At 39.5% G+C, this 27,500-nt stretch overlaps 2 protein-coding genes across 5 annotated transcripts in view; both read left to right on the top strand.

The window, feature by feature from the left end:
• fam163ab (family with sequence similarity 163 member Ab) overlaps positions 1-2,155 on the top strand; it is a 22,350-nt gene extending 20,195 nt beyond the window's left edge. For both annotated transcript variants that reach the window (XM_023406042.2, XM_087173923.1), the window contains one exon: positions 1-2,155. This exon is cut by the window's left edge and continues 417 nt beyond it. The gene's annotated coding sequence lies outside the window, so the exon portion shown is untranslated.
• Positions 2,156-2,950: 795 nt separating this feature from the next.
• Positions 2,951-27,500, top strand: part of rabgap1l (RAB GTPase activating protein 1-like) — a 113,574-nt gene continuing 89,024 nt past the window's right edge. The window contains exons 1-11 of one of the 3 annotated variants that reach the window (XM_023406019.2): positions 2,951-3,077; positions 9,010-9,235; positions 9,576-9,726; positions 11,727-11,928; positions 12,865-13,039; positions 13,977-14,134; positions 14,948-15,058; positions 16,806-16,872; positions 17,031-17,133; positions 19,844-20,010; positions 24,653-24,782. In XM_023406019.2, the coding sequence (XP_023261787.1) occupies positions 9,098-9,235; positions 9,576-9,726; positions 11,727-11,928; positions 12,865-13,039; positions 13,977-14,134; positions 14,948-15,058; positions 16,806-16,872; positions 17,031-17,133; positions 19,844-20,010; positions 24,653-24,782 (1,402 nt within the window). In that variant the 5' untranslated portion in view covers positions 2,951-3,077; positions 9,010-9,097. Of the gene's footprint in view, positions 3,078-3,142; positions 3,433-9,009; positions 9,236-9,575; positions 9,727-11,723; positions 11,929-12,864; positions 13,040-13,976; positions 14,135-14,947; positions 15,059-16,805; positions 16,873-17,030; positions 17,134-19,843; positions 20,011-24,652; positions 24,783-27,500 lie in introns of those variants that run through there. The other 2 variants (XM_023406017.2, XM_023406018.2) reach the window with 2 other exon arrangements.

Here is a 27,500-nt window from a genome sequence, read left to right as displayed (position 1 = left end):
ACACCACCCATTACACACACAGACACTTTTCTTTGCACTTACGCAGACACACACAAACACACACACACACACACACACACACACACACACACACACACACACACACACACACACACCAGCACCACCACTAACAAGACCACAGAAGTGATTTTGACACGTACAGCAGCTCCCAGTGAGGATCTGCTGGATAAAGGCCCGCTGTCTGTGCAGGCTAAATTATCACATGTAATTAGGGTTTGGGGTCTGGGGGGATTTAAGTGAGGATTGTCTAAGCCTACTGCTGAAGACTGAAGTGTGTGAGAAGCAGGGATGACTCTCAAACCTAGTTCCTCACTTTATACCCGTACATTTTAAATGTTCCTGTTCATAAAGACAGTAATTCTATAATTGATGGTAGATAAAACTGTAGCTGTAAAATGTCTTGTAAGAAAATGTCCCTTTATCCTCCCACATGAAGGGCGTGGTCGTGCACCGTCTGTTGACTGTTACTGTGTCTTTACTGACTGAGGGCTATCTTAGATAATTTATGATTTTTCCCCCTTGCTGCATATCTTCCCAATGACTGCCGAAAAGACAAAAAACAAAACAAAAACAAAACCGTATTATGAAGTATGTAGCAAATATGAAGCAATTTTGTCATGAGAAGCAGAACAGAGACTGAAGTACATTTGAAAAAACGGCAAAAGGAGGAAAAAGTCAGCATGCCCTCTGCAGTTTCCTGGATCTCTGGAAGCAGGAAAGGTAGAAGAGAGCAGACAACTGGAGCTTTCCCTATGCAAGCTGTCTGTCAAACGACTGCGGCTCCAGCAATCTCCTTTCAGCTGTTTTCATCTCATATACTTTTTACTGGAGGAATATCATGAGCAGTGTGCACCCCCAGTGAGATATAACTACGGTGTACATATAGATAGACCTATGAGCATTTCAAACTGGATCTTGGATACAGTAGTTCCAGCACTGAACTACCACTTTCTCCCCTAAGGCACAAACCTGTGAATAAACAAGTATGCCTGAGCCCTTGAACGCAACAGTGGTAAGATGGAAGTGAACTGGGGGAATTTCTCTTTACTGACAGTGATGCAAAAAGTTTGAAATGTAAATATTAACCAGAAAGCAACGGAAGTGTCTCTTGATCCCACAGTCTTCTTGACGGAGAGAGATGCACCCTGGGATTTGAACATGATGTATTTTGAATGAGGGAGTGTGATTTACTAGTTTGTGCTATTTTGTCTACACACTCCTCCTATACTCCTATACTACTCTCATGTTGACTCTTTGAAATGCAATTAATCATGTCTTTTCTTTTCATGTTTTTTTTTTTTCCACATGTGAGAAAGTCAGAGTACACATTTATGTGATTGAAAACAGTTTCACATTGCTCATTTTCTACATGGCACTTACCCAACATTGCTTGCCATTCACAAAAAAAAAATGTTTCCTGTGATATTTGTCTTTGTATTTCTATGTACAGCAGGGCTCAGTGAGGCAGTGACTAAGCAGTGCAGGAAACCTTACGGACTTGCATGGTGTGATAACGTTGGATAATTTTGGGGCAGGCCTGGTGTTGTCATTCAAGCATTAGAAAAAAATGCACTCCCCAACCTCTTTTCAGCTGTGCATATAACATAATTAGAACCCATTCATCAGCAGCTACTTCATTTATTTCACAATTACTTTTTCATCAAGGTTAAATAGAAGCCAACTGCAGTGCTGTTATACTGTACATCTTTACACAACAATTGTGGGTTTTCTCTGGATGAACTAAAAAGGGCAAATAAATGTACAGAGGACTGGCCAAATGAAAGTTCATCACTAAAGATCAACATGTTTGCTTTTAGGAGAAGTGGTGAAATCTATCCATACACATCTGAGCTAGAATCTCTAAGGAGGATTCAGTGGAATAAAAACAGTGTTTATCCATGTTGTTGTCCACTACCACAGCTAAGGATTCATTGTCATCATTCATTTATTTACCCATTGTATTAACTATATATTTTACTACTTACTTAACTAGTTATCTTTGAACATAGAAAAACAATGAATTTTTAGAAATGTGGTTAAAAAACGTCAAATCATACATGATAAATACGGATAAAAAACAGTAATATTTGACAGTGTTAACTTTTGACAATTAAAGATTTGTAACTGCTTGAAATTGTTTATTGTGTGATTGCTGACAAGACTACACACACACATTCACACACACAAGTGAGCAGTGTTATACGTATTCAATTGGAAATATTAAATTAACTTGAGTTTCATCAAGATGCCAGAAGTCTGACCTCCAGATAATGATTGTCATGAGGTAAACAACCACTAATTTTTGGAACAAAGCATTAATCTATCTTATGATTTTCCCTAAATGATGCCTTCTTTGGTAAAACAAAAGCTTTCTATAACTTAACAACATATTTTCTCATTTTGAACATCCAATAAGAAAGGAGTAAATGTTGAAATAATACTACCTGATGGGGAAGTAATGTTCCCAAAAGCCCTTTGTATAACTAAAATGCACAATAATACATATGTTTATTATATGTTTATTAGTTATACAGTTATGTTTTAGGCACATTAGATGTTTAGCGTCTTATCCAACACCATCATGGAGGTGTCTGATCAGTCCTACATTCATTCAGTGAGACAGACTAATTTAGCTTTAGCTTTGGATTGAGCGTTTTCTGTATACTGCACTTTGTATGAAATTGACTGATAAATAAAAAAAAATCATGGCCTTATTTTTGAAAGCATCCCCACTTTACTTTTGGTGCCTAAAACTTCAATCTATCTATCTATCTATCTATCTATCTATCTATCTATCTATCTATCTCTATATAAATATAAATAAATGTATGCATTATTTACACACATATATGGCATAAACAAATCCCTAAACTGAATTGTCCAGTGAATGTAAGAGGTGCTTAACGGAGATAATGCAGAGCATGCGTGAAACTACGGTGGCATTCCAAACCGGAAGGCGCATCACTAAAGTCCCGAGTGATTCATCTTCTCAAACACACGATCTTCGCTGCAACTCTCCTGACAGCTAGCGAGCAACTCCACAACGGTCTAAACAAGTGAGTTGACAGCTCTATTAGCTACACCTGTGTTCATTCCAGTGTCATATTTATACGTAGTGGGAAGAGAACCGTTGTTTTCCTTCTTCTCTCTTGTCATTTTCCTCCGGAGCCGGGCGGGGTGTCGCTGAGTGCGGACGCTCCTCCACCTACTGCTCCAACTGTTTTGGACTTTGAGCTGGTTAGCGTTAGCCAAACTTAGCTTCAGCTCGCAGGTCTAGCCTTGCACACATAGGTACTTCCTGTTTAGCCTACATTCACCTGTTGTGACAGTTAGCTCCTTGCCTAAAGGTCTACTTCTGCAAACCCATATTAGTATTACCGCGGTGAGGAAAATACTGTGGTGACTGTACGGGTAAGTTAGCTTGTCGCTAGCTAATTTTTGCCTTGCCTGTCTTTCTGTGAGAGGAGTGTATCCGCTTTGCAAGTCTGCTGGTTGTGTGTATTTGACCACACAATACCATGCCAATTTTATTTAACCCACTAAACGGACGGTAAAGATCTGTTATAAAGAGAATACGCTGCCATAAAATGCTAGCCTGCTGTAGATGCTGTGAGAGACTGTGTGATGTGCTCCATCCAGGCCTGCAGACACAACTGAGGGGAGCAATATCAGTTTATGCAGCAATTAATGGGGAAATCTATTTCAACACAGTGTAAGACAATATCTCATTCGCTTTTGAAACGCAAAGCCATTATCTACAAACACTAACAACTGTCTCCGCAGAAGGAAATCAGAGCATCAACACCTGAAATAATGATGCCATCAGGTGACACTATTTGGCTCTGAGCCATTTACATTATATTAGTGTCTAATTCAGGATGGGCCCATACCGGTTTTGCTTGACATATTCCTTCCATAGAAGTCCAAATGAGTTTTTATTAACACAGCTGTGTTGTACACATTCATCCTCTCAGTAACATCACTGCATATGCTTGTCATGCTTTCACAGCATTCCCTTAACTGACTTGAGACTCAACATTTACAAGTCATAACTGATGTAGGGCTGGGTGATATTAACAAAAATGTCAATATGTTTCTGACCTTGGATAATGGATAACGTGTGATGATATTTTGGGGCTGACACTTGGTGCTTTTAGAATGTGACAGATGTTACACGCGTGACATTACATTCAAGTGTTTAAACTCAGCTTTTGAGAACAGCAAAACATACCAGTTTTTACAAGAACATGATATTATAATAAATGATATCATAAATGATGCACCACAGTGGGTTCCCTGGTATACTGTAAGAAAATAATAGATGAAATGGAGGTGCCATACTCTTTTCCTTTTCTTGCCTTTTCCTTTTTTGTGGCTGTTGCATACATTTGTATATCTTGTGGTACTACATAGAGCTTCGTAATATTATATTGTTGTGATTTGAAGTTCCACATACTGAATAGGTATAAGTAACATATTGTTTGTTTGCTTTTGTAGCCCTCAGAAGGAACTATCCATTAATTGGAGGTTTGACTAGGTTTTTAAATACCTAAGATGCTCTGGTTGATATTGGTAATATTTGGTAAGAGGGATGTAGCTGATGTATTAAGATATGAAATGAAAATTTTCTGGATTGTATAATGGAGAAATACAGGCATGGTTACCTGGCAGTAGATTGTGGTAGTATGAGCAAATAGGAATAAACAGGTAATAGTCTGATGTAGGCCAGGCTTTGGCTCTGGCACTAAAACAAAGTGGCCTTTTGTGTGTCTAAACGGAGAGGTGTTCTTTGACAAGAAGGAGTTACTTGAAGAGCCAGCCAGAAAACTATCAGGAAGTATATCAGGAATAATTATGCAACATTTCACATTGATTCATCAGATTTACTCAAACGCATAGTCTCTTCATAGTCTTATATGCAGTGTTGTGTTGCTGCTGTGGGGTTTACAGTGTGCAGTACAGGTTGTCACAATAGTCTGCTTCAGGTTTAAAGAGTGTATGTCAGTCATGGTGGTAGTATACTTTTGAATCAACCATGAACAAATAGAGCAGCAGATAATATGTATTTGACAATGAAAATAGCTTGTATGACTGTAGCTTAAGACCAAACAGGAATAACAGGTGTTGGGTGTCACTAAGAGGCAGACACTCTGTTGGTTGAGCTGGTTTCTGTCCAAGCTGTAAACTATTTGTTTCTGTGGGGCTGTGTTGGGTCACCTGGATCAGTCTTATTCAGATGTTTGGACTGGTTGGGGGTTACTTTTGACATGATGTGTGATGGATGCTTTTGCACAAAATAATTTCCAGGAACATTAATGACATTAATGTTTACAGGGAAATTAACTCCCAACCCTGGCAGTGCTAAAATAACACCCTAATCTCAGTATGGAGTGACACCAAAAGACACCATTATAACAGGTTGATTTGACTGCTTCATAGTCAGTCAGTGTATTGTGGCCATCAGGGATACATTTTGGTTGTTGTTCATGTCTAAAAAAGTTAGTATGATCAGCCCCAGCCTAACCCTAACAGTGTTATTATCTTTTGTAACTTTTGAATAAGTTTGTCATGCTGCAATGACAGCTCTGTTCAGTATGCCCCATAATCACCTTGTCGAATGGGAGACAGGAAAGCTGCTATCAGCAGCTTCAGGTTGGACAGCCCTAGTTCTTTAAAGCAAGGTCACCCGAGTCATAAAGCAGATGGAGTTAGAAAGAGCCGCATGTCAGAGCCAGCATTGTCTACCATCACCAAATGAATGAAAGATGGCCAAAAGGAAATGTTTCCCCTATCACCCAACCCTCCAGTGAAGTGTCAGAAGTTCGTTCATGAATTGCATCTTGGACCCATCATCATATACTATATAAACCTGCCATCAAATAGAATGTAATCATAGATTTTGGGTTGTCAAACCTTGTACTTTGATTTCCTTATAGTTTACTCCTCTCAATCACTTACAGTGTTTTTGATTTAATGTGTCTGTGGACACTGTTGTATCTGTAACATTACAGCAGGGCATGGCAACCCACAGAAACTCATGCACCCATACAGATGTAATATGTCTGGATAGCCCTGTGCCTGTGGGTGTTGTGCAGTCTGTCTACACCACTGGCCATTCACAGTTTCCATGCGGGCAGTGGTTTGGTAACGAGGCTGCCAACTGGGACTGTACTGGAGGAGTAGTCTCGTAATAACTGGGTGCTACTTTTCTATGATGTTTAGAGTTAAGGCCAAAGAGGAAGAGACTGTTCAGTCACCCAAGGACAGCAAGAGTTAGAGAGAGCAGAAACGGTCTAATCTTGGTGAATACTGTTCTATGTGTATAATAACCTGGTTTTTAGTGACCACTTAGCAGCTGATAGATACCTGTAAAATTAGCCTTATATGGATAAATCATTCAAACCATATTTTACTACACTTGTTTTGACATGGATAGTATTTGAAAGGCCTTCATCACAGTTTGTCTGTTTCTTTCTTTCCTTTTGCTGTTAAAATGAATTTTATCACATGCAGTTGTACACAAAATATTGTGTTATGTGTTGCCTTTCTGTACCATTATGAGGGTGTGCATTCGTGTAAGGGAGCTAATGGGATGTTCTGTACTTGCACTGTTAGCATTAAGTAATTGTAATTAATATCCACTTCTGTGTGGCTGGAATGTGTATATCACATGCTTCAGATCCTGTCTTGACTTCAGAAGAGGAGACATGAAATCCAGTTGAAGTTTGCTCTAAATTACTTAATTTCCCAGCCTGCCCTGACACTATTTGTGTTTCTTATCTGGGTTCCCTCTCATTGCAACTCTTTCCAGCTAAGTGAATCAGTGGGAGTGTTCACTTTTCCGCTTCGTGCTGTGCTCTGTGTAATTGAATAAGTATGATTGGAGCACATGATACTGTTGCTTTCCTTATGTGTGTCTGCGTCCATGTACACGTGCATGTGCATGTATGAATATAATTTGCCTGGGTTAAGTGTGTGTGAATGCCTTTTGTGTGCATGTAATCATGTCACTGTGTGTGAATGAATGTCCCCTTCATACTCTTATTTTGAACTCTATATACCTCAAACCCCAGCTGTTTGGCAGATGCTTGAGCTGTACATTTATAATGAGAATAATGAACTTTATTTGTATTGCAACTTTCCTAACAAAGTTACAAGATGCTTGTAGAAGTAAAATAGAATAAAAAATAAAACACAATAAAGTTAAAGACATTCAAAACAACATATTGCAAATAAACAACATCAAAAGAGAGAGTGAAACGAGCAGTAAGCATACAAGGACTGAATTGCACAAAGATTGAAATACAAGTTACCCAAGCTGCTGCCTTAAGACATAAAAAAAGCCTTTTTATGAAAATGGGTTTTAAAGAGATTTAAATGTGGATACTAAGCAGGCGAACCTTAGGTCCTCAGCTTTGATAGCTTTGGCACACAAATCATTGTATTGTTCTGTTCCATATTGAATACATCATTAAAACATTCACAGTGTAGGCTGGAACAAGTATGTGAACCACTACCCTAATGTAGAAGCAAAGTAGAGATTTCTGGCACAACATGCATGAAGAAAGGAAAAAGTCTAATGAGGTCAAAACACCAGCAACACTAGTATAGAGAAGAACTTTTATTATCAGGGTCATCGTCTAACCCTAATAATAAAGTTAATGATAAAGTTTACTGTAAGTGTTGCTGGAGTTTGAACACCTATCTTAATGACATTAACAAAAGATAACTAGAGTCAGCAGTTATCAAAGTCAAATCAATGAAACCAGATCGGAGGTGTGGGTTAGAGCTACTCTGACTTACAGAAAACAATAAAACATTTTGAGTTTGGTATTCACAAGAAGCATTTGCTGATGTGAAAAATGCATCACCAAAAAAAATCTTAGAAGACTTACAATGTGTTGATTTGCATAAAGCTGAAAGTCATCATTGAGAGGAAAATTAATTCCCATGTTTATCAAGGTATCTTACAGGTAAATGTCAGGGTGGCTGTCCATCTCCTGAAGCTCAGTAGAAGTTTGGTGATGAGCCAGGACAACGCTGCTAAATATCAAAGTAAATCCACTACAGAATGACTTCAGTGCCCTGATCTCCACCAAGTGGAGATGCTGTGAAATGACCAGACATCCTTAGAATATGGCAGAGCTGAAGCTGCTCTTTAAGGAATGATGGTCCAGAATTCCTTCTGAACATTGTGCAGGTCTGATCAGCAGCTACAGGAAGAGCTTGTTTGAGGTTATTTGTGCCAAAGGAGGTTCAACCAGTTATTAAATCCAAGGGTTCCAAATCACAAAACAGCTATAATAAAAGAATGCATACAGCTAATGCTATATTATTGTGCCTGTAGGGGCTAATACAGCAACAGAATGTTGAACTGAAACCAACTGCTGGTGTTATAATACCACTGAAGCATGATGAGTATTTAACCGTTTAATGCTCTCAAAGTTCTGCATCAGAAGTATGTTGAAAATGAACCATCATCTACGACAGTGATTAAGGGAAGCTCTCTGACCCCATTTGGCTGCCAGCTTGGCCTGTCAGAGACTGTGACTGGCTAATCCCTGAGTGATCAGGAAGAGACTTAATTGTACCCTAAGCACTGAAAACAATTTTAGGAATTGTGCAACATCAGATTTGTGGTTAGGTTTACAAATTGTCCTTATGTCTGGGCTGGTATCCTTAACTCAAAGATGACAGGGTGGTTAGATTAACTTCAGCCCAGACTTGCAACCTAAAAAGTTGGCCGAGTTGTTTGACATGTCTCTGGCATGTCTAAGTACTGGAAGGGTCATTGTGGTTTGGTGTTGTCATGTACATTACAGTGACAACACTGCAAACAGTACCTTGACTGTGACCAGTTAAGCCTTGATTCATTGAATAGAAAAAACTTGTACCAGGCTCTAAACAGATGTAGCTGTTCAATGTAAAGGGCTGTCTATGACTTTTACAATGAACAATCTAATGCTGCTCCATTTGTTGTGCATGCAGGCTGCCTACAGCGCTGGGCGGACAGGAGAGGGAAGGGGAGAGCTTTAACCCTGGTCTCCCCAGCCGACCCTGAGTAAACCAGCCAGCCATGGATGACAGCTCCTCACTGGGAAAAGTTAGCAGCTCTACCGAGTCCGTGGCCACCGTCACCAGTGAGGAGTTTGTTCTGGTACAGTCCAGTGCTGCCGGGTCACCGCAGGGCTCCGAGGGCAAACCAAGACTCAAGGTCAGAACCACAGATGGACACACGTTATGGCACAATAGTATCCAAAATGAAGCTACTTGAAGGCTGCAGGTCAAATTTGAGTTTCAAAAGGGCAAACACAGCAGCTAAAACATCTTTTGTCCCCCATCGAGCTCCTACTGGAGCTGTTGTGGCTGGTTAGATCACCAATGGATGTAATGTTCATGTAATTTTGCTGTGTGATTACATCCCAAGAAGGCACGATAACAGTCAGTCCAGGAAGCTCCAGTCTGTCTTCATCTATCTTTATGTTTCCCTTTCCTCACTGCTTTATCTCCCCTTGTTTCTCTTTGCCCCATGTCCGCTGTTTTCTTTCCCTTAGATGTCCTGGAATGGAAGTGAGCAGCTGGAAAAAGCTATGGAGGAGGTGTTGGATGATAATGATGATGAGGTGAAAGTGGAGAAGAGCAGTGTGGAAAAGATGGAGAAGCACAGGGACCCAGAGAGCCAAATCCTGGAATCCCGACCTCCAGGTATGTTCTTTGGTGTATTACACTCATTGTGTCTATGATATAAGTTGGCAAAATCTTTTTTCGCAAGACATTGCTGTCAAACAGTCGCTAATTTCATTGTGAGTCCTATTGGTATGGGATTTAAGTAATTAAATTGAAAAACTGTCACTGTGACATAATGTTGACTGTGAATTGTTATATATTGGCTTATAGCTTGGCTGTACAGCCTTTAGCATGAGGGGCAATAAAATACAACAAATGGAGGACTTGATGGAACAGTTTAGGTAAAATTGTTTTTCAGGAAAGAATATCAACAGATGAGCAAAAACTCAGATATAAGCAATCCTTTATTAGAGTGGGGTGTATGTTTGAATTTTTTCATGTTTACATCAGAGTGAAAATACCAATGTGAAAAGCATTCTTTGATGAAAATTGTTTAAAACTGACCTCATGCAGCTGTATCCATGCCATTGACATACCAAAATCTACTTTTGCCTTATCAGATTGGGAAGGCTGGTATCTGAACTTGCTGCTTAACTGCCCTGTATATCAGCAAGGACAGGCTGGGCCCGAAAAAAAGAAAAACAGCACTCTAACCGTGGTTGATATACTGCACTGTTAACCTCAGTGGCATGTGCAAGGCATTAGCACTACCTGGGTTCAATTTACAGGCTCCACTCCCTCTGGGGCTTCTCATTATTAAACTGCACTAATGGTGAAATTATATTTCATTATCTGGGCTTTATGGAGTCACGTGCCCAACCACATGTTAATTATGTTTAACAATTTGAGATCCTATGATTTCATTCTGCCCTGGAAGACTTTGGTGTTGCATTATGACTGTCCTAATCCTTTGGATTACTGTTTGTCTCTGTTTCGTTATGGTTCTGGTTTTCAACTAAGTCTAAAATATCTAACACCCAACTACTGTACACAAAAAACACAAATGTGCTTGTCTAAAGTGTGGTCTTTTTTTTTTTTTTTTTTTTTTTTTTTTAAACCCACTCTTTCATTTGAGAGACCAGAAGCTTTACCTCTTCAGATACTGCAGAAAGGTACTTGTCAGTATCTAAACATGGTGTTGAAGCCCCTTACTTTCAGGTGAAATGAAAATGAAATTAAAGTGAAACCATGTGTCACAGAGGAAGGAAGCACATGCTGTCTCCCCAGACACACAGGCAGAAATTCAATGTTGCTAACGATGAATTTTAGAGCACAGCAAACTGCAAAAAAGCAAGGTATGTCCAAACTTGGTACTATATAATTATTTTTAAACATGCTGTATGTGGTGTAAAACAGGTTTGGGAAAAATAAGCAGGTAAAAGATGGAAAGTTGTTGGGTGCTTGAGAATAATCATGACAATTAATTTCATATATGCCTTAGGCGGGTCAGATGTAACCAACTCTTTCTGTATAGATAAGCTTTGTCAAACACTATAAAAATGTATTTTAAAGTCCTGACGGATGTTTTACATTAGGACTACTTGTCTCTATTTATTGACTTGCACCTACACGTCTTCTTGTTACCGGTGTTTCGTGCTGAACAATGCACAACTGCAGAGTGAGCTAAGAGGAAATGCTTAGTGTGGGGTAGATTAAGAGCTAGTCAGCAGTGGAAGTCAAGCTGCTGCTCATTGTTCTACTTCCTGTTTGCAAAGTGTGAAAGTTCCAGGTTAAAGGCCATTTCAGAAAAGACCCCCCCCCCCCACAACTTCGCCTGTTGTCTGTTTTTTGTTTTGACTTGTCTCTTTCTGTCTCTCTTCTTAAAATGCACCAGTCTGTTGTAGCTGGTAGACTACGAAATGTGAAAATCCAGAAAAATTCATTTCCTCATTATGCTTTGACAGTATGCCAGACTCATGGTATATGTTCTTGTGTAATGCTAATAACACAATCATCTTACTATGATGAGAGAGGGAGATTTCCATTTATCTTATAATGTGGACAGAAAACCCCAAGAACACATTTCACCTTTTCAGAAAAAGGAACAATATCACAACCTTTCTGTTTGTCCACAGAAGCATGTCCAGCACCACCCAGCCCCACGGTCCTGGAGGAAGACAGTGTCCAGTTTAACAAGCTGTCCTACCTGGGCTGCACCTGGGTCAAAGCCCCTCGCAATGAGGCAGAGGCGCAGAAGGCCATGGCCACCCTGCGAGCTGAGAGTGCTATCCCCATCCCCATCACCCTACATGTCCCTTGTGGACCAGATGGCTCTGTCAGGTCAATAATACATTAAGAGTGGAACTGTGTGTATTACGACTGGGGTCAATAAAAATGGCCTTAAAGTAAAGTAGATAATTTTGTTAAGAATGGTAGTTTAACATATTTAAACTGCAGATGATATACGTACTAAAACTTAGGGCATTGTTAACACCATATTCGTGGACTGATAGACTTGTTGTGAAACAGACAGACTTATCCTATAAGTGATAAGTGATAGCAACTAAAAGAAGACCACAAGACATGTCTAAAAAGCCTAAGCCTGACCACCACAATACATGACTACTTGTTTGGTAAAGCCACATTACACATCACAGGTTCTGGTACCTACAACCAAGGAGATGAACCAAAAACAGAATATCATGAATTATGTGCTTATTAAAGGTACCCATCACATCTGATGCCTGTCAGTCGGCAGAAGAAGTGATGTGGATATTAAATGAGTTGAGAGAACGTTTTCAACCATTCTGAGTCATGAAATGAAAAGGGAACATGAAATGTTTAGATACACCACAGAGGAAGTGAGACATGGCTTTTTACGACCATGTTGAAATTGCAGTGACATAGATGCCTTACCTCCTGATTGGATGGAAGCTCGGTTGAGTATAAAATGTAATGCCATTCATTGAAGTAGACTGTTACTGTACTGAACTCGCGTTGAGCCCAAATGAACAAATAGTATCTGATCCCAGTTCTACATGTTAACACGCAACATCTTAAAAGCTTAAAAGTGTTAGATATTCGCTCTGGGACGTCTGTAGAGATCAAATGAAAATACATCAATCTTGGTAATACTGTAAATGTTAAAATAGATTTTTGACAAAAATAAAACGGATAAACTCATTAACAAATTATTGTGTAGTATTTTCAATCTACTGACATACTGAAAATGAATTTAACATATTTTCACATGTAAAATAACATATCTCTTTCCAGGATTGTGGACCAGGCTTCAGGTACAGAGATCGCGTCCTTCCCCATTTACAAAGTGTTGTTCTGTGCTCGTGGACGAGAGGGCTCAGTGGAAAGTGACTGTTTCTCCTTCACCGAGAGTTATCGAAGTTCTGAGGACTTCCAGATCCACGTCTTTTCCTGCCACATTAAAGAAGCTGTGAGTTACATACATGTAGTCTATGTTACAAACTGCAATTTAACATGGTTTTCAGTCCACTGTGGTGTATTTAATCCCATAACATTTAGATACAACTTGTTTTAATTCAGGCCCTCTATACAACTGGCTGCTCAGTGACGTAAAAATACCTAATGTTGTGCAATTAGACAAAAAAATGGCAGGTGTCAAGGAAGGGGAAACATAACTATTAAGAAATATTTTTGTTTGAGAAATATATGGAGAAGGTTTTCCAAAATTTTATATTCCAAAGACACTATATAATAAAGATGTACAGCATTAGTAAGAAGAAGGAGAGTGAGACACACAGGCAAAATGTGCGGCCTCCGGTTTTCTTTAAAAGTTTTACTCATTACTTTTAGTACCAACATTGCTGGTCTGGCAGATATAATTTGAAGCCACCATGATGTACCAGGAGAGTGGAGTGTAGTGTATTCATTCTTAAGTGGCAGAATTGTGAAGCTGACTACAGGCTCTGCTCTGCACTGTAATACCCACAATAACCATATCGTCCATCTTTAAGAACAGACTCTACTGCTTTTTAACAAACAGCATGCGCACCATATATGGTTGACATTTACTCCAGTCCTTTAAGTACTGACACTGCTGATCCAGCTGGTGGCACTGTTGTCTTCTGTTATATTTTCTCAATACTCTCCAGTCGATTAAACTTAATTTTCATGATCTGTTCATTTTATGTTTGTGTATATTGATTCTATAAACTCATTTCCTTTTGCAACATTTTATTTTATCTTTTCTGCTTGCTATTAAATGAGATTCTATTCCATCTATATTTTATATTCCACTTATATATTATAATTTTTTTATTTAGTTTTTTTCTTCTCCCCACCTCCTTAAATTTTCTGTCTACAAAGCTTCTGTGTTTATTCATCATCTCCTTTTGTCCTTTTCCATCCAGGTCAGTCGTATCCTGTACAGTTTCTCCACAGCCTTTCGGCGTTCGTCTCGGCCGGCAGACATCAGGGACACAGCGCTGTCCAGTCCGCCCGACAGCGACCTCTACACCTTCACAGTCTCACTGGAGGTCAAAGAGGACGATGGCAAGGGCAACTACAGGTACTTGGTCTACACACACACACACACACACACACACACACACACACACACACACACACACACACACACAATGGTCTTCACAAAATTTTGGAGTATAAATGTGTTCATTAATTTTCAGAAAAGTATGCTATCATTATAATTTAATATTATGCTCAAACCACGTGAGATTCTGCATGTAACCCTTTTTCTGGAAGAAGTATGATGCTGTAGGTTGTAGTATGATGGTTTAGCACCATTGTTCTATTTTTTTTTTTTAAGGAGAACTCTGTGAAATATGTGAATTGAACACAAACAGTATTTTTTTTTCTTATCAGCTCAGGACTGTGGGTGTCATATGTTGGTAGTTGGAAAGGTGTGTGCTACTGTTAATTTGCTGCTGGAATACTATTTTTATCTGTCTGTTATTGTTCATCCGTAAAGAGCATAAAGCTTATCGGCACAGTGAGGCAATTTTTCCATTTTCACAAGCCATCATATATCGAGTACTTTAGAAATGGATTTTCATTTTCTTACTATTATCTGTTCTTCTCCGAAATAAAATGTTCCAGTAGCTGTTCTGAAAGCAGAGCAGATGTCTGTAATATATGATGCACTCAGGAGAGGACTTGATGGAAGGCATGTCATGATTTATCTTTAACCATTCATTTTTTTAATCATATGAAGGTAATAAGGATCTAGAAAATAAACTGATATTGAACCAGAGAGAACAATAATACAAAACAAAGTAAATTCAAAATATACACAGTACAACAATACACAATGTCAAAATGGAATTACATAACCCCCCCCACCCCCACTTCTTCCTCCCCTCAGTCCGGTGCCGAAGGACAGAGATAAGTTCTACTTCAAGCTTCGACAGGGCGTCCAGAAGAAGGTTGTGGTTTCAGTTCAGCAAATGTGCAACAAGGAGCTGGGCATTGAGAGGTAAGGACCACTGTAAAAAGAGGCGATGCATGGCGAGGCCATGGTAACCTGCCACTGGGGGGGGTCTTTGTTTCAGTGTACCCTTGCAGGTGTTTCTACTGCATTTATTCCAATTATTATACCTTTTTCTTGGAGGAAGGAAGAAGTTTGCATTTTCAGTTCTCTTGGTGCTGCAACAGCAGAGTTAGAGGCAGACATCTGTCTCAGCAGGACAAATGAACTGAACCAAAGGAGTTAATGATGTAGAGCTCAAAAGCACTGCTTTAAACATGCTGGGTATGAACACAGCATCTATAGCCTTGTCCTGAACTTCATTATGGTGAAGTATACAATGACTTTCCAGATGAAAGCACCAGGCTGCTTGAAATGACTTGCTTTCACAAGGACAGTGCACAAGCTCACTGGTCAAAATACAGCAGCAATACACACAAGCATCAAGAGAAATAAAAGTAATCCCCAAGCAAAGAAGTACTTGTATCTTTAAATCACTTTTGACAAAAATATAAGTCTCCCTTATTTTTTGTTTGCATGCTTTTGCAGCACAGTTGCACTGAAAAACTAGGTCAACGTCATCATGCCCCCTGTTCCTCCTCACCCCTTACCTCCTATTGCTATCAGAGGGAGACAAACACCTGCCCTCTCCTTTATTTTTAGTGTCAGTGGAAACTCCTATTGTGCTCAGAGCTGATTCAGCTGATGTTCAGCCTGTATATTTCTTGTATTAATATTCATTTTTGTAATAGCATAAGTTTTAATTGACAGTTCTTTTGAAATGCCATATGGTTTGCGTCATGTGCTCTGTTAGAAAGAATGCCTTCAACCTGGAAGTCTTTCTGTCCATGCTTACTAATCCTATTGAAATGTCACGAGTCATCTGACCCCTTCTTTGTAGAATCAGTTTGAGCCATCCAGGGATAGTGCTGTATTAGCTGTAAATGCATTGTGTTATGTAATGCATTTCTGAAACTCAGACATTCCTATGTTGACCACTTGATGGCACCTGTAACCTAAAGCTGAGGGGACTACTGTACCAAGTGATTAATTTTGGATTAGTATGATGAACCAGAAACTACATAAACCATGCTGCTTCAGTACAATTTAGATGGAGGACAGAGAGATTTAGATATCCAAAATGTGATAATAAGACCTCTGATCATACTGTAGGTGTAAGTAACACTGTAGTATGCCTGTTGTATGCTATGCCCCTGAATTTTTCATTTTTAATTTTTTGCTTTTTTTTTTTTATTGCTTTTTAACTCCCTGCATCTGTGATGCCCTTTTCTGTGTGAGGGGCATCCTTGAGAGGGTCAGGCCAAATCACAGTTAGTCTCGGCCTCCTCCAGGCCCATGAATTACAGCCAGCAGTGGCAGGGAGAGCAGGGTGTCTTATCTGCCTGAAGGGGCTTATACATGCCAGACTAGATTCTTTTGATATTCACAGGTTATCAAAATAATTTTGATTTCAGGCAAATGATCAACTCATGACCTTTACAAATTGACCATTGCTTAATCCTGCCTGTCAATGATTTCTGAAATCAGCTCAATGCCAGAAATCCCTGAAAGATTATAATGCTTTAAAAGTATGATATTTATGTGTATAGTTTGGTGAATTTTTTTTTTTCCATATTTAAGTTTCTTCTCCCTCCCACATAGTTCGACTCAATCTGCTGTTGAACGCAGACTGTACCTCCGCAGTGGAATTAGTGAGTATTGATTTGTGATTGTACCTGCTGTGTTTTCCCTCTAGGTGTTTTGGGATGCTGCTGAGTCCAGGACAAAAAGTCTGCAACAGTGACATGCATCTCCTAGACATGGTGAGCAGACACTGACACAGTTTACAGTGCATAATGATACTTGAGAGTAGTGTATGTGCCGTTTTTTTTATGAAGTCATGTTCAAGTGACTTGCAATTTACAGTATAAAAAATTATATTGCTACAAGAACATAAGCAATTGGATGAATATGTACACAGGAGTCGATGGGGAAGAGCTCTGATGGGAAGGCCTACGTAATCACAGGAACCTGGAACCCCAACATGGCAGCCTTCCAGGCACTGAATGAAGACACACCTAAAGGTGAAGATGAGTTTCAGATACCATGCCAAACTAGCAAGCTTTTCACTTGGCAATTCTTAAATTAAGTTACAACCATGTATAAAGACATAAAGACACATTAAGTTTGTCTGTACAGTCAGTTTTCATGCATTTATGATATGATGATATTGAGGATGTACATCCAGTATTGCCTGTTTTTAGTGGTTGCTCACCGCACATGTGGAGTGGAAATTATTTCCATACATTATTGTCACAAATGTGTTGGAGGCCTGCACAAAGCTTAAGGTCATGTCTGGGAACTGTGCAGTGCTTGCAGTGGATCTTGGATGGGATAATTGCCTTCTTCCATTCTCTAACATATCTTATAGTCTTGTGTTTGGCTTTGTGACCAATGACTTGTCAAAACTTGGCATGTTTTTGCACATGGAAGCGTATCACATCACATCACGCAGCAGAGCCAACAGAGCTGCTGACACTTGTGTGAGATAGAATTTAAAGCAGAATTGTGAGGAGATTAATCTTATGCAATTCACTGTGCAGTGCTGTCTTATAATCTTACACCTATGCAAGTTTTTGAGTTGTATACAATTTTCTCTTTTTACTGATTCTGTTTTGAACACGGAGGCTCCTCTGAACACAAGTTGATCACGTAAGCCATGATGGAAATGGGGGACTTTTTCACACCACGCAGCACATTTTTGTGACATGCATGGACACTGTATGTGATATTGGATAAAAAAACTTTGTGGACATTAAATACTGTAAACACACAAACTATACAAAATGATAATGATAATACACTTAGTTCATGTAATAGTTCAGATGTAGTTAGATAAATGTAGGTATTAAGTTGTAGAAAGAGGGAGAGTTTAATGATCTGGTCTTACCTGTTTTCTGAATTTTATCTTAACATACTGAACCTGACTTTGAAGTTTTAAAACAGAATTGTTGCCTGAAATGTGTGTGTTTATAAATCGGAGTGTACTCAGAAGAGCATATTGGAGTCGAATTAATTTAATTTAATATTATGTACCTGTCCTTTTTAAAAGGGAAGTATTTACATGTGTTCAGATCGGGCCCTTCAGAGTGTGTCGGGGCAGAGAGCTTGCCTCACCAAATCCATTACAGCTAACAAATTAGACGACTTGGCAACTTGCTGACTCGAAGGTTCAGAGTTTGACTTGAAGGTGGATGGCAGGTCTGTCGAAGCAGACTGCCTCATGGGAGTCAGGCAGTGTAAAACCTGACTCACACACACACACACACACACACACACGTACATGCACACAAACACACACACACGTACGTGCACACAAACACGGCAGAAAGAAGTCAGAGAGCCTCTGAGCTGGTTGATATTTCAATGGTTGAAACAAATTATGAAGTTTATGAAAGTCAGTTGTTTTTTCACCCATTATCGTGCATTTTGGTGATATGTCAGGTGGTGAGGACAAGTGAAGATTTTGAAACCAGTTTACTTCCCTCTGAAAGCACTGATCAAGTTCAAAATTATTGAGTAATTTCCTGCTGAGCAAGTAATCAGTTAATAGACCAACGATTTGTTTTGTTTTTCGAGCTCTGGTGAATATCTGAATAAAGTGGCTACAAAAAGGCAGCTCTAAGAATTCTTTGTCCAGAATGTTTTTGTGTTTCCTCTATAATTGATCTGGCTTTAACTATGCAGAAAATGCTGATTGATTCCAAATTATTATGTTTTAATGTGACTTGTAGCCTCTGATGCCAAACCAGGGGTGTCTGAACCATCAGAAGCAATGTCTTTATTATCACAAAATACGGTCTAAGTATCAAGTATCAGTGCTAAGATACTAGTAGTTCATTGCTCCTGGAAACTGCAAACAAGTCCTTTTCTTCAAAAAAACATTTCTCTAAACTACCAGTTTGAGCCTGACATTATGATAATTAAGGTTTATATTAAGATCCCGGTGCTTATCTTATGTCCTTCCACTAATTGAGTAGAATAATAAAGCTTCCACACTGTGAAATAACTTCTCCAGACCCATCTGTTCTTTTTCCAATTTGTTTATTCATCCTTTACAATTACGCTGTCCACAGAACGGAAGCATCAAGTGGTTCGTGAGAGGGTCACATCTCTTTGTGTATGAAGGTCTCCTGTCATCCGTTTAGCTTCAGAGCTCATCTAGCAGGATAATAGTTGACCTGATAACTGACAGATAGATTTGTTGGAAATGTTATTGAAATGTCCTTACCCACTAGGGGGTGTGACATCCCCGCAGGATACATGATGTGTATTTCCTGCCTCCCAGTAGAAGTAGAAGCAGATGAATAGCAAAATCTCTTCAGCCTATAGTAATATTTATGGAGCTATATATTCATTGTAAGTTAAATTGTTATACTAGCTCTGAGTATTGAAAGAGAAAAATCCATTGCCATAATAAATGAGTTTTCTGCCAAAGAGGTTGGTGCAGATTTACTAATATATACTAGCTTTTGGCTGGTGGACTACTCATAACCTGGTTACACTTTGGATGCTCTTAAAGCTGCAGTGCACCTAGAGCTGTGTATCATTTGTACCTAATACTGTAATTTAACCTTTTTCACAGTAAAGACAAAAGGTAAATGGGCTTCACTGACTGAAATCAGTCTTTTCTTTTGTACAAATTGATGATTCATATTAAATAAAAAGAAAAGAAATTAAGGGGGCTCACATAACTCCATAGTAACCTTGTCTTTACTTCTTGGTGTGTCCCAGATAAGCAAGTCTACATGACTGTGGCAGTGGACCTGGTCGTGACTGAAGTGGTGGAGCCAGTTCGCTTCCTTCTGGAAACGCTGGTCAGGGTCTATCCATCAAACGAACGTTTCTGGTACTTCAGCCGCAAGACCTTCAGTGAGACCTTCTACCTCAAACTCAGACAGGTATGTCCATTGCAACTATAAGACCTTACAGTACCGCCACACATTTTCAGACTTTGCATATACCCATATTTTTTTTCAAATGTCTGTTTAATCCACAATCTGACTGATTGACCAATTGACAAATTGACTAATTTCTGGTCGGTCTGTGCCAATTGACAGATCAAGACAGTGCTGGGATATATAAACTCTAGTAGACTCCCCCTGGAGACTAAGATGTCAGCCATATTGCTATCATGGGTTTCATTTTACGAGGTTTTTCAAGTCAAGTCAAGTTCATTAATATAGCCCTGTATCACATATGTCTCAAAGGGCTTTACTGCCCACAACAGCATTAGTTCCCAACCCAGCCCAAGCTCCTCAAAAAGATGAGGAAAAAGTGGAGCAAGTGGATGGGCAGCTTGGAGGATGTGTGGAGTGGAGGAGGAGGTCAGAGCGAACAGCTTGGAGGCGTGTTGGTGTGTCAGTGACCAGTCAAATGTTGTACCCAAGAGAACCGAAACACTTTGTTGTTGTAAGAGCTAAAGATATGTTCTGAAAGATGCAAATATCTCATCAGCTGACTTCCATTTCTCTCTCTCCATCTGTGCATCTCTCACTTTTGCCTCCACTTTTAGTCTTACTGCCTCTAGTCAAGCTGGTGTTTTGATATTCAACATGTTACTCCCTTCCCATGCTCCACCACAATTTCTGTGTCAGATCTCTTTCTAGTGTAAAATGTCTCCTTTGCACAGTTCAACATTTCACTTGTCTCTGAAAATTAACAGAAACTGTGCTAAACTCCATCTCAGTTATCTTGTGAGCTGATGTCTGGAAGCCTAATAATAGTAACCACAATCCACTGATGTGATAGATGTTGTTGATGGCAACAAATAAACCGTGTCCTTCCTGTATCTTACCATTATTGTCAAATGGCGGACATCACACACCCTGAAACATTTGCCCTTTTGAGTTTCCTCACAACTTGCCTGATTAAAAGTGCAGAGTGAGAGAGTGAAGAATGCACATTCACTTACCTCCCGCCAACACAAGGACACCCATCCTGAGCAGTTGCTGCAGGTGCTTAAAAAAATACAGTTAAGCCATAAGCCTCTTCTCCCCTGTTAAAAAGCAGATCTCCTTTAGTTGGCCGTGGGGAGCTGGCAAAGCAGTGAAGTGTGGGGAAGCTTTGGATTGTAGGAAGCTAATAAGAGGCTCTGTCGCATTATTGGCGTGTGGGTAATTAACAGTGGCGGTCTAACTCGTCTGCCTGATTGCCTCTGTAGTTATCTCTTCAGTAAATGGAAGAGTGTTGGACTAGTGCTGTGGTTAAGAGCTAATTAAAATAATATTGTGTGGAGGTTTTTGTGAAAGATGGCAATCAGAGGTGATACACACACATAAAATATGTAGTCCTGTTGTCTTATTTTGCCAAAAACTGTTATTAGCCAGCTGAAGTACCAAGCAGTCATTATCCGTGCCAACCTCTCAGAATCTCCTCTGTGTCTTCTTTGCTGGAAAATGTATTTGGTGTCTGCTTTATCAGGAAACAAACCAGCCAGAGCTGTTGGCTAGTCAAGTTCTAAGTCAAGACTGGGACCGAAGAAAGTGTTGTGTACATGTCTTTTCAGTTTCTAAAAGAACTAGTAACTTAAACATAAAATATCTGTAGGAAAAAACCTTTCAACATTCATCTAATCAATGCAAAGATTGAGCTTTAAATGGATGTTCCTGCATCTGATGCCAAAAAAAATCAACAATATCAACAGTAGTTGATGGGGCCAATGGCAGAGAGGGATGCCAGTGGTTTTTAGAGAGAAATGCCACATTTGACTAAGATTAAGATAAAGATACGGTTGAAAATTGCCTTATAAGGGAAAAAAACCCGTAGCAATTTAATGGTAAAACGGTATTCGTTAAAATAACATTAGCAGAGAGAGCTGTTCTTTATATCAACAAACAGTATTGGGTAATTCTTTCTTTTTGTTATTATAAATCGACAGTAGATGATACTGTGTATGTACAGTGGGCTGTCTATGGCCCGCGTTTCTGTCACATTTGTATCAGTGTTAATAACTCTTCCCGTAGGGTTAACATTTCACTGGCAGAGGCCATAGCAAAGCAAATGTGTTACCTAAGCCTCCTCGGATTTTCTCTAAAAATAGGCTAGGCTTGATATTCTTTCCCAATTTGTGCTCTCATCACTGACTTGAGTTAGTCATTAGACGCCATGCGAGTGGGCAGATCAATGCAGCTCATTGATTCATTCTACCAGGTGGAGGAGAGAGGCAACAGCACTACTGTAATTGAATAGACCAGAAATAATCGTCAGTAGCTTATGACACCCAAGGTCAAGTCTACTGGTGTCTTTGTTCTCTTGTGCATTTCTTTAGTCTGCTATGATGGATTTAAGGAGTAGGTAAAAACATTATGAAGTCAATTTTTCCCTTTAGTCTTTAAAACTGTTAAAAGTATATCAACAATCACTGCAACAAGTTCATTTTGAAGTTCTTACGGCTAATATATTAGCTAGTACTATTGTAATGGTACCAGCTCAGCAGACCTAAATGTCTACATCTGTTGAATGTAAGTCCAGTATTCACTAGGGCTTTATCCCTAGCAGGGTTTGCCAACCCCTGAGTGAAATATCAGTATCTCTTTGGCCTTATAGATGTTTGACTCCAATTAGCACTTGTTAATGTGTTAATTCATTAGTTGTTTATTTTATTAATTTCAGTGTACTTTTCCAAAACAAAAGTTCACACAAAATGCACAATGCAAAATGCGGTTCATGGCTGAAAGGAGCTGGGATAAGCAACATTTTAAAACAAAGAAATACTCAAATGGTTCTCTTAGTCTTTCAATAAAATTTTGCTACAAATATCTGAGCACAATCAGTGATTGTAGTAGTTGGCTGAATTGCTTAAAAATAATATATTCTCTTGTGATTCTACACAATTGTTTCTTTACATTTTTATGCCTCCATGCCAGTGACACTCAGGGCCCGGAGGCATTATGTTTTCGGGGTTTTCGTCCGTACGTACGTTAACACGTCCCATTCTTGTGAACGCGATATATCACTAACATGTTGAGAAGATTTCTTCAAATTTGGCACAAACATTCAGTTGGACTCAAGGATGAACTGATTAGATTTTTGTCATCAAAGGTCAAAGTCTGGTCATATCAAACACATTTTTGGCCATAACTCGTGAATTAAATGTTTATTATGACACAATTTAACACTAATGTTTAAGGAATAGGATTAAATGATGAAGTGATGACATTTTATATCCAAATGGTCATAGGTCAACTTCGCTGTGACATCACAATGTTCTGGCCAGTATTCAGTGATTTTACTCAGGAAGTTGTGACCATATTTCCTGCAACGTGGCTATCAGGTGGAGTCATGAGACCATTACGCGACAATTGTGGTTATACTAGAATACTACTATACCAGTCATCATTTTGCGCCAGCGCAGTCAACTTGTGTGAGCTTGTTAGCTGCTAGTGACTGCCCATGGTTTTATGCGACTTTTCTGGTTAACCCCTGTCACTTCCACTTGGCTGATGGCTTAATTGAGGGGCTTGCCGCAACCTCTCCACCGCTATTGGTGGTGCTGTCCTACTAATTCCAAATAACTGGCTCTTTTTCTTTCTGTTGGTTTCCTCTGATGAGACAGTGAGCCCTTGCCTGATCACCTGCTTTGTTGATTCAGACAGTTGGTCAATGTCAGGTCTAAGGATGGTCATGCTGATTGCCTTCTTGAGCTTGCCCCCAATTGTCAATCTCATACGGATAGCTGTAGGTATTCTCTCTGGCGCTGGTGCAGCTTTCTGTCCTGGACAAATGGGAGTCGAGGCTCTGCTGTTTGGAGGAACTCAGTGTTAGGCTATAACTCTGGGCCTTATTTAATATTGCATGCTTTCACACTGGCTCCTCACTGTCTGTCCTAACATTGAAGGGACCAACAATCTACTATCTAAAAGCCCCTCTTCAGCATCAAGAATCCTGATTTTTTTTTTTTTTTTTTTTTGGCTGGTTGAGAGCTCATTGTTGCCATTTAATTGAGCCTGTGTTTCAGCCACCTGCGTACTAGTCATTGTTCAGTTGTCTATGAATTCCTGTTGGGTCCCTTTTGAGTCTACATACAATAAAATATGACACTAATGTGACACTTATAATAAACTTGATCTTTTTTATGTTGGTGCTTACAAACACTAGTAAAACAAACCTTTACAATCAAAAGAAAACATTACTTGTCAAATCTTACATCAGTTTGTTAATAATTTAATGTCTTTGAAATTTGTCAGTGGGACCACCCTTGTGTGATCATGTAATATGAAGAAACATAAGTGTATTTTGTCACATTTTGTATTAATGATCCCTGAAGTTGAATGTAAATTTGCAAAACTCTACACTACAGACATGTCACTTTTACAGAATAAGTCAACATAGCATCTTTTTATATCTAGCTGCTTGTTTGCTTACATGGTATAATAGCTTCATTAATGTATTTTTAAATTTATTATCTTTATTCATTCATGATTAAACATTTTTTCAAAAGTCTTCTACATTTATAAAATTATTTTCCTTTTGGGTCTGATCGTGTGTCTGTGTGTGTGTGTGTGTGTGTGTGTGTGTGTGTGTGTGTGTTTGTGTATACAGCAGGCACCAGAGAGGGTGGGTCAGAGTGATGCTGTGTATGAGGTGATGAGTCTTCAGAGGGAGGCAGAGAGAAGCAATGAAGGAAGAGGACGACTGACCTCGCCCACTGAGGAAGATGAGGTTGATGAAGGTATGAAGGTCTCCCTCTTTCTCTCCTGCTCTCTCCTTAGTTACTGGGTTTCTACCCCTCTTCCTGTTGGTTAAGTTAATGATTTGCAATATGTACTAAAAGTACTGCAGTACATAATCACTAATATGTAATACTTCTAAATTCTTTAAATCTTTGGAGAGCCACCCAGGCTTTCTCTGTCTCTGTACGTCAGTGATAAGATGCCATATTTCTTCTGTAGAATGCCTTCCCCCCCAAATTTACACACAGGCTCACAAACACAGACACAGACATACACACACATACACATGCTACAACTCAACATAATTTGTCTTCCAAATCTTGTTTGATTGAAAAATGTGACCTTGCATTGCGTATCGCTGTACAAATCCCACATTGCCTCAATATCAGAGAAAAATAGGACACTCCTGTGAACCTTCAGAGGCACCAAAAAGAAAAAAAAATTGATTTACCACAAATAGCTTGTCGGAGGGAGAATTTGCCTTACATTCCATATAGCCAGCAGATTTTTCTTTTTCTTTTTTTTCCTTCCTGGCATGAATGCCTCATCTACATTTTTCCTTCATCAATCTAACTCCTCATAGAGACGAACCAAAAAGAGAGAGAGAAAGCTCAAAGTTCAGTTCAGGCAGATTAAAATGAACTATATCACGATCATAGTTCACAACTTTGAATTCATAGTCACAAAAAATCAACTAGTTCACACTCATTTCCTCTGTTTTTTAATTTTTTATGAACTGCTCTGAGCTTCTTCTTCAGTAGAACTTGCTCCTACCCACCCATCGCCCAGGCACCAATCATTGCCACATTACTGTATACTGCTATTTTTACTTTTGATGGGAGTATATGTTTTACCACTTGAACAATGTGTCATAAAGCAGGACAACTCAAAACAGATCGGCTTACAAAAAGAGATGCAGTAAAGGCACACTATAGATGCAATGGAAATTTAATTTAGCCTGCGTGAACCAAATTATGCAGCAGATCCAAAACATAAAATCGATTACAGGCTGAAAGATGTGCTATGATTTCAGTTCGCAAGTCAGGTGCCATAAAACTCAGTTCTTCTTCTGCTGATGCTTTCGGCTGTTGGCTAACAGCTTTTTGGTGCATTACCGCCACCTTCTGGCTCATACGCTTACCATTCACCAAAAACATGAGCATTTTCAATGAACAGTACTTGTATGTTTGAACATGTGTTCATGTGGGTTGTGTGTAAGTGATTGTGGAAACACGTATGCATGTGCTTGTGTGTCAAGCGTGATTGGTTTTGTGTGGAGCCCTGCCCAACCCTGTTAGGGCTTGATGGCATATTGCACTGCAGCACTGCAGTGTCAAGCACCATCAAACACCCCACCACAAGGAAATGAACAGCCTGTTTCAGTCGAACAGACCAGACCATCAAAGGTTATTTGTTTAGATCTGAGTTTTTATTTTTATATTTTAAATATTTAAATATGACCATTCCATGTTCTTACCAGCTGAATACTGCCAGTTGATTATATGTATTAAATCTAAAATAATATATTTAAACAGTTTTGTATGTCTGCACCCTTGCAAACAGATCATTTGCACCAATGACCATCATTCAGAACAGAGTGACTTGTGACCAAGTTGCTTGCGATGTCTTGACTAAGACACTGAATCTATGAAATTTCAACAGGACCAGTTAAGGTGGAAAGCTGGAACAGAGTTGATATTTTCCTGTCAATAATGGCAGATATGTCAGAGGAATGGAGGCAAAACAGCAGTAACATTAACAGCTCCAACACTGGCTGTTAGACTCCAGTGGTTCCCAAACATGACCCAGTTTCAGCCCACTAATATAAACAGACTGGCATTTCCACCTGACCACTGGCTCGGTAGTGCAGGTGTCGCAGATTAGGCCTGGCCACAATTCAGACTGCACGCTTCATGATAATACTGGTTAGGATGAAAGTGCACATTTCTGTGTGTGTGTGTGTGTGTGTGTGTGTGTGTGTGTGTGTGTGTGTGTGTGTGTGTGTGTGTGTGTGTGTGTGTGTGTGTGTGTGTGTGTGTGTGTGTGTGTGTGTGTGCGCGCGCGCGCGTGTGTGCGCGTGCGCGCGTGCGCCTGTGTCTCAGAAAAAGATGACGTGGTGACAGCGGTGACTCCATTTCCATTTCCTCCTTGCAGTACAAGTCACCGTGCTGGCATTAATTATGAAAAATAGTGCGGTGTACTGAGTCTGAGATTGCACACACTGGAGAGAGTTATGAAGAGTGATGTTAAGAGGAATCTGTCAGCTGCCATCCCGTTTGGTCTCCACAAATAATTGAAGGCTAGTGTACTTTCTGACAGAAACATGGTTTATGAGCTTGGTGCCAGTGTAGCGGTACAGAACGCAACCTGTGGGAACAGCACCGCCTCCTTTTCTTCTCCTCACTGGAGAGTCTGACAGCACTTCCAGCTCATTGTCTTTTTAATGAAGAAACACATTCATATTCTCTGAACTATAGTAAATTCAGTCAGAATTAAAAACACCATCAGTGTGAGATACTCAACACATCTCAAGAGATATTTTGCTTCCTCTGCGGTTTGTCCCTGTATCCATATTTCATAAAAATGACTGTAATAACTGTGTGTGGACTACATTATATAATCCAGCACCATTTAAATGCTTTAAAACAAACATGCACACAAACATTGGTCCATTTTTGAAATGATGCCATTCACACCAACTATTGTTTTTTTTTTTT

Source organism: Seriola lalandi, unplaced genomic scaffold (genome assembly GCF_002814215.2).
Source record: "Seriola lalandi dorsalis isolate HSWRI2012SDOR001 ecotype SW California unplaced genomic scaffold, Sedor1 jcf7180002054293, whole genome shotgun sequence".
Lineage (NCBI taxonomy): Eukaryota > Metazoa > Chordata > Actinopteri > Carangiformes > Carangidae > Seriola > Seriola lalandi.
This window is presented reverse-complemented; position numbering and strand designations above follow the sequence as displayed.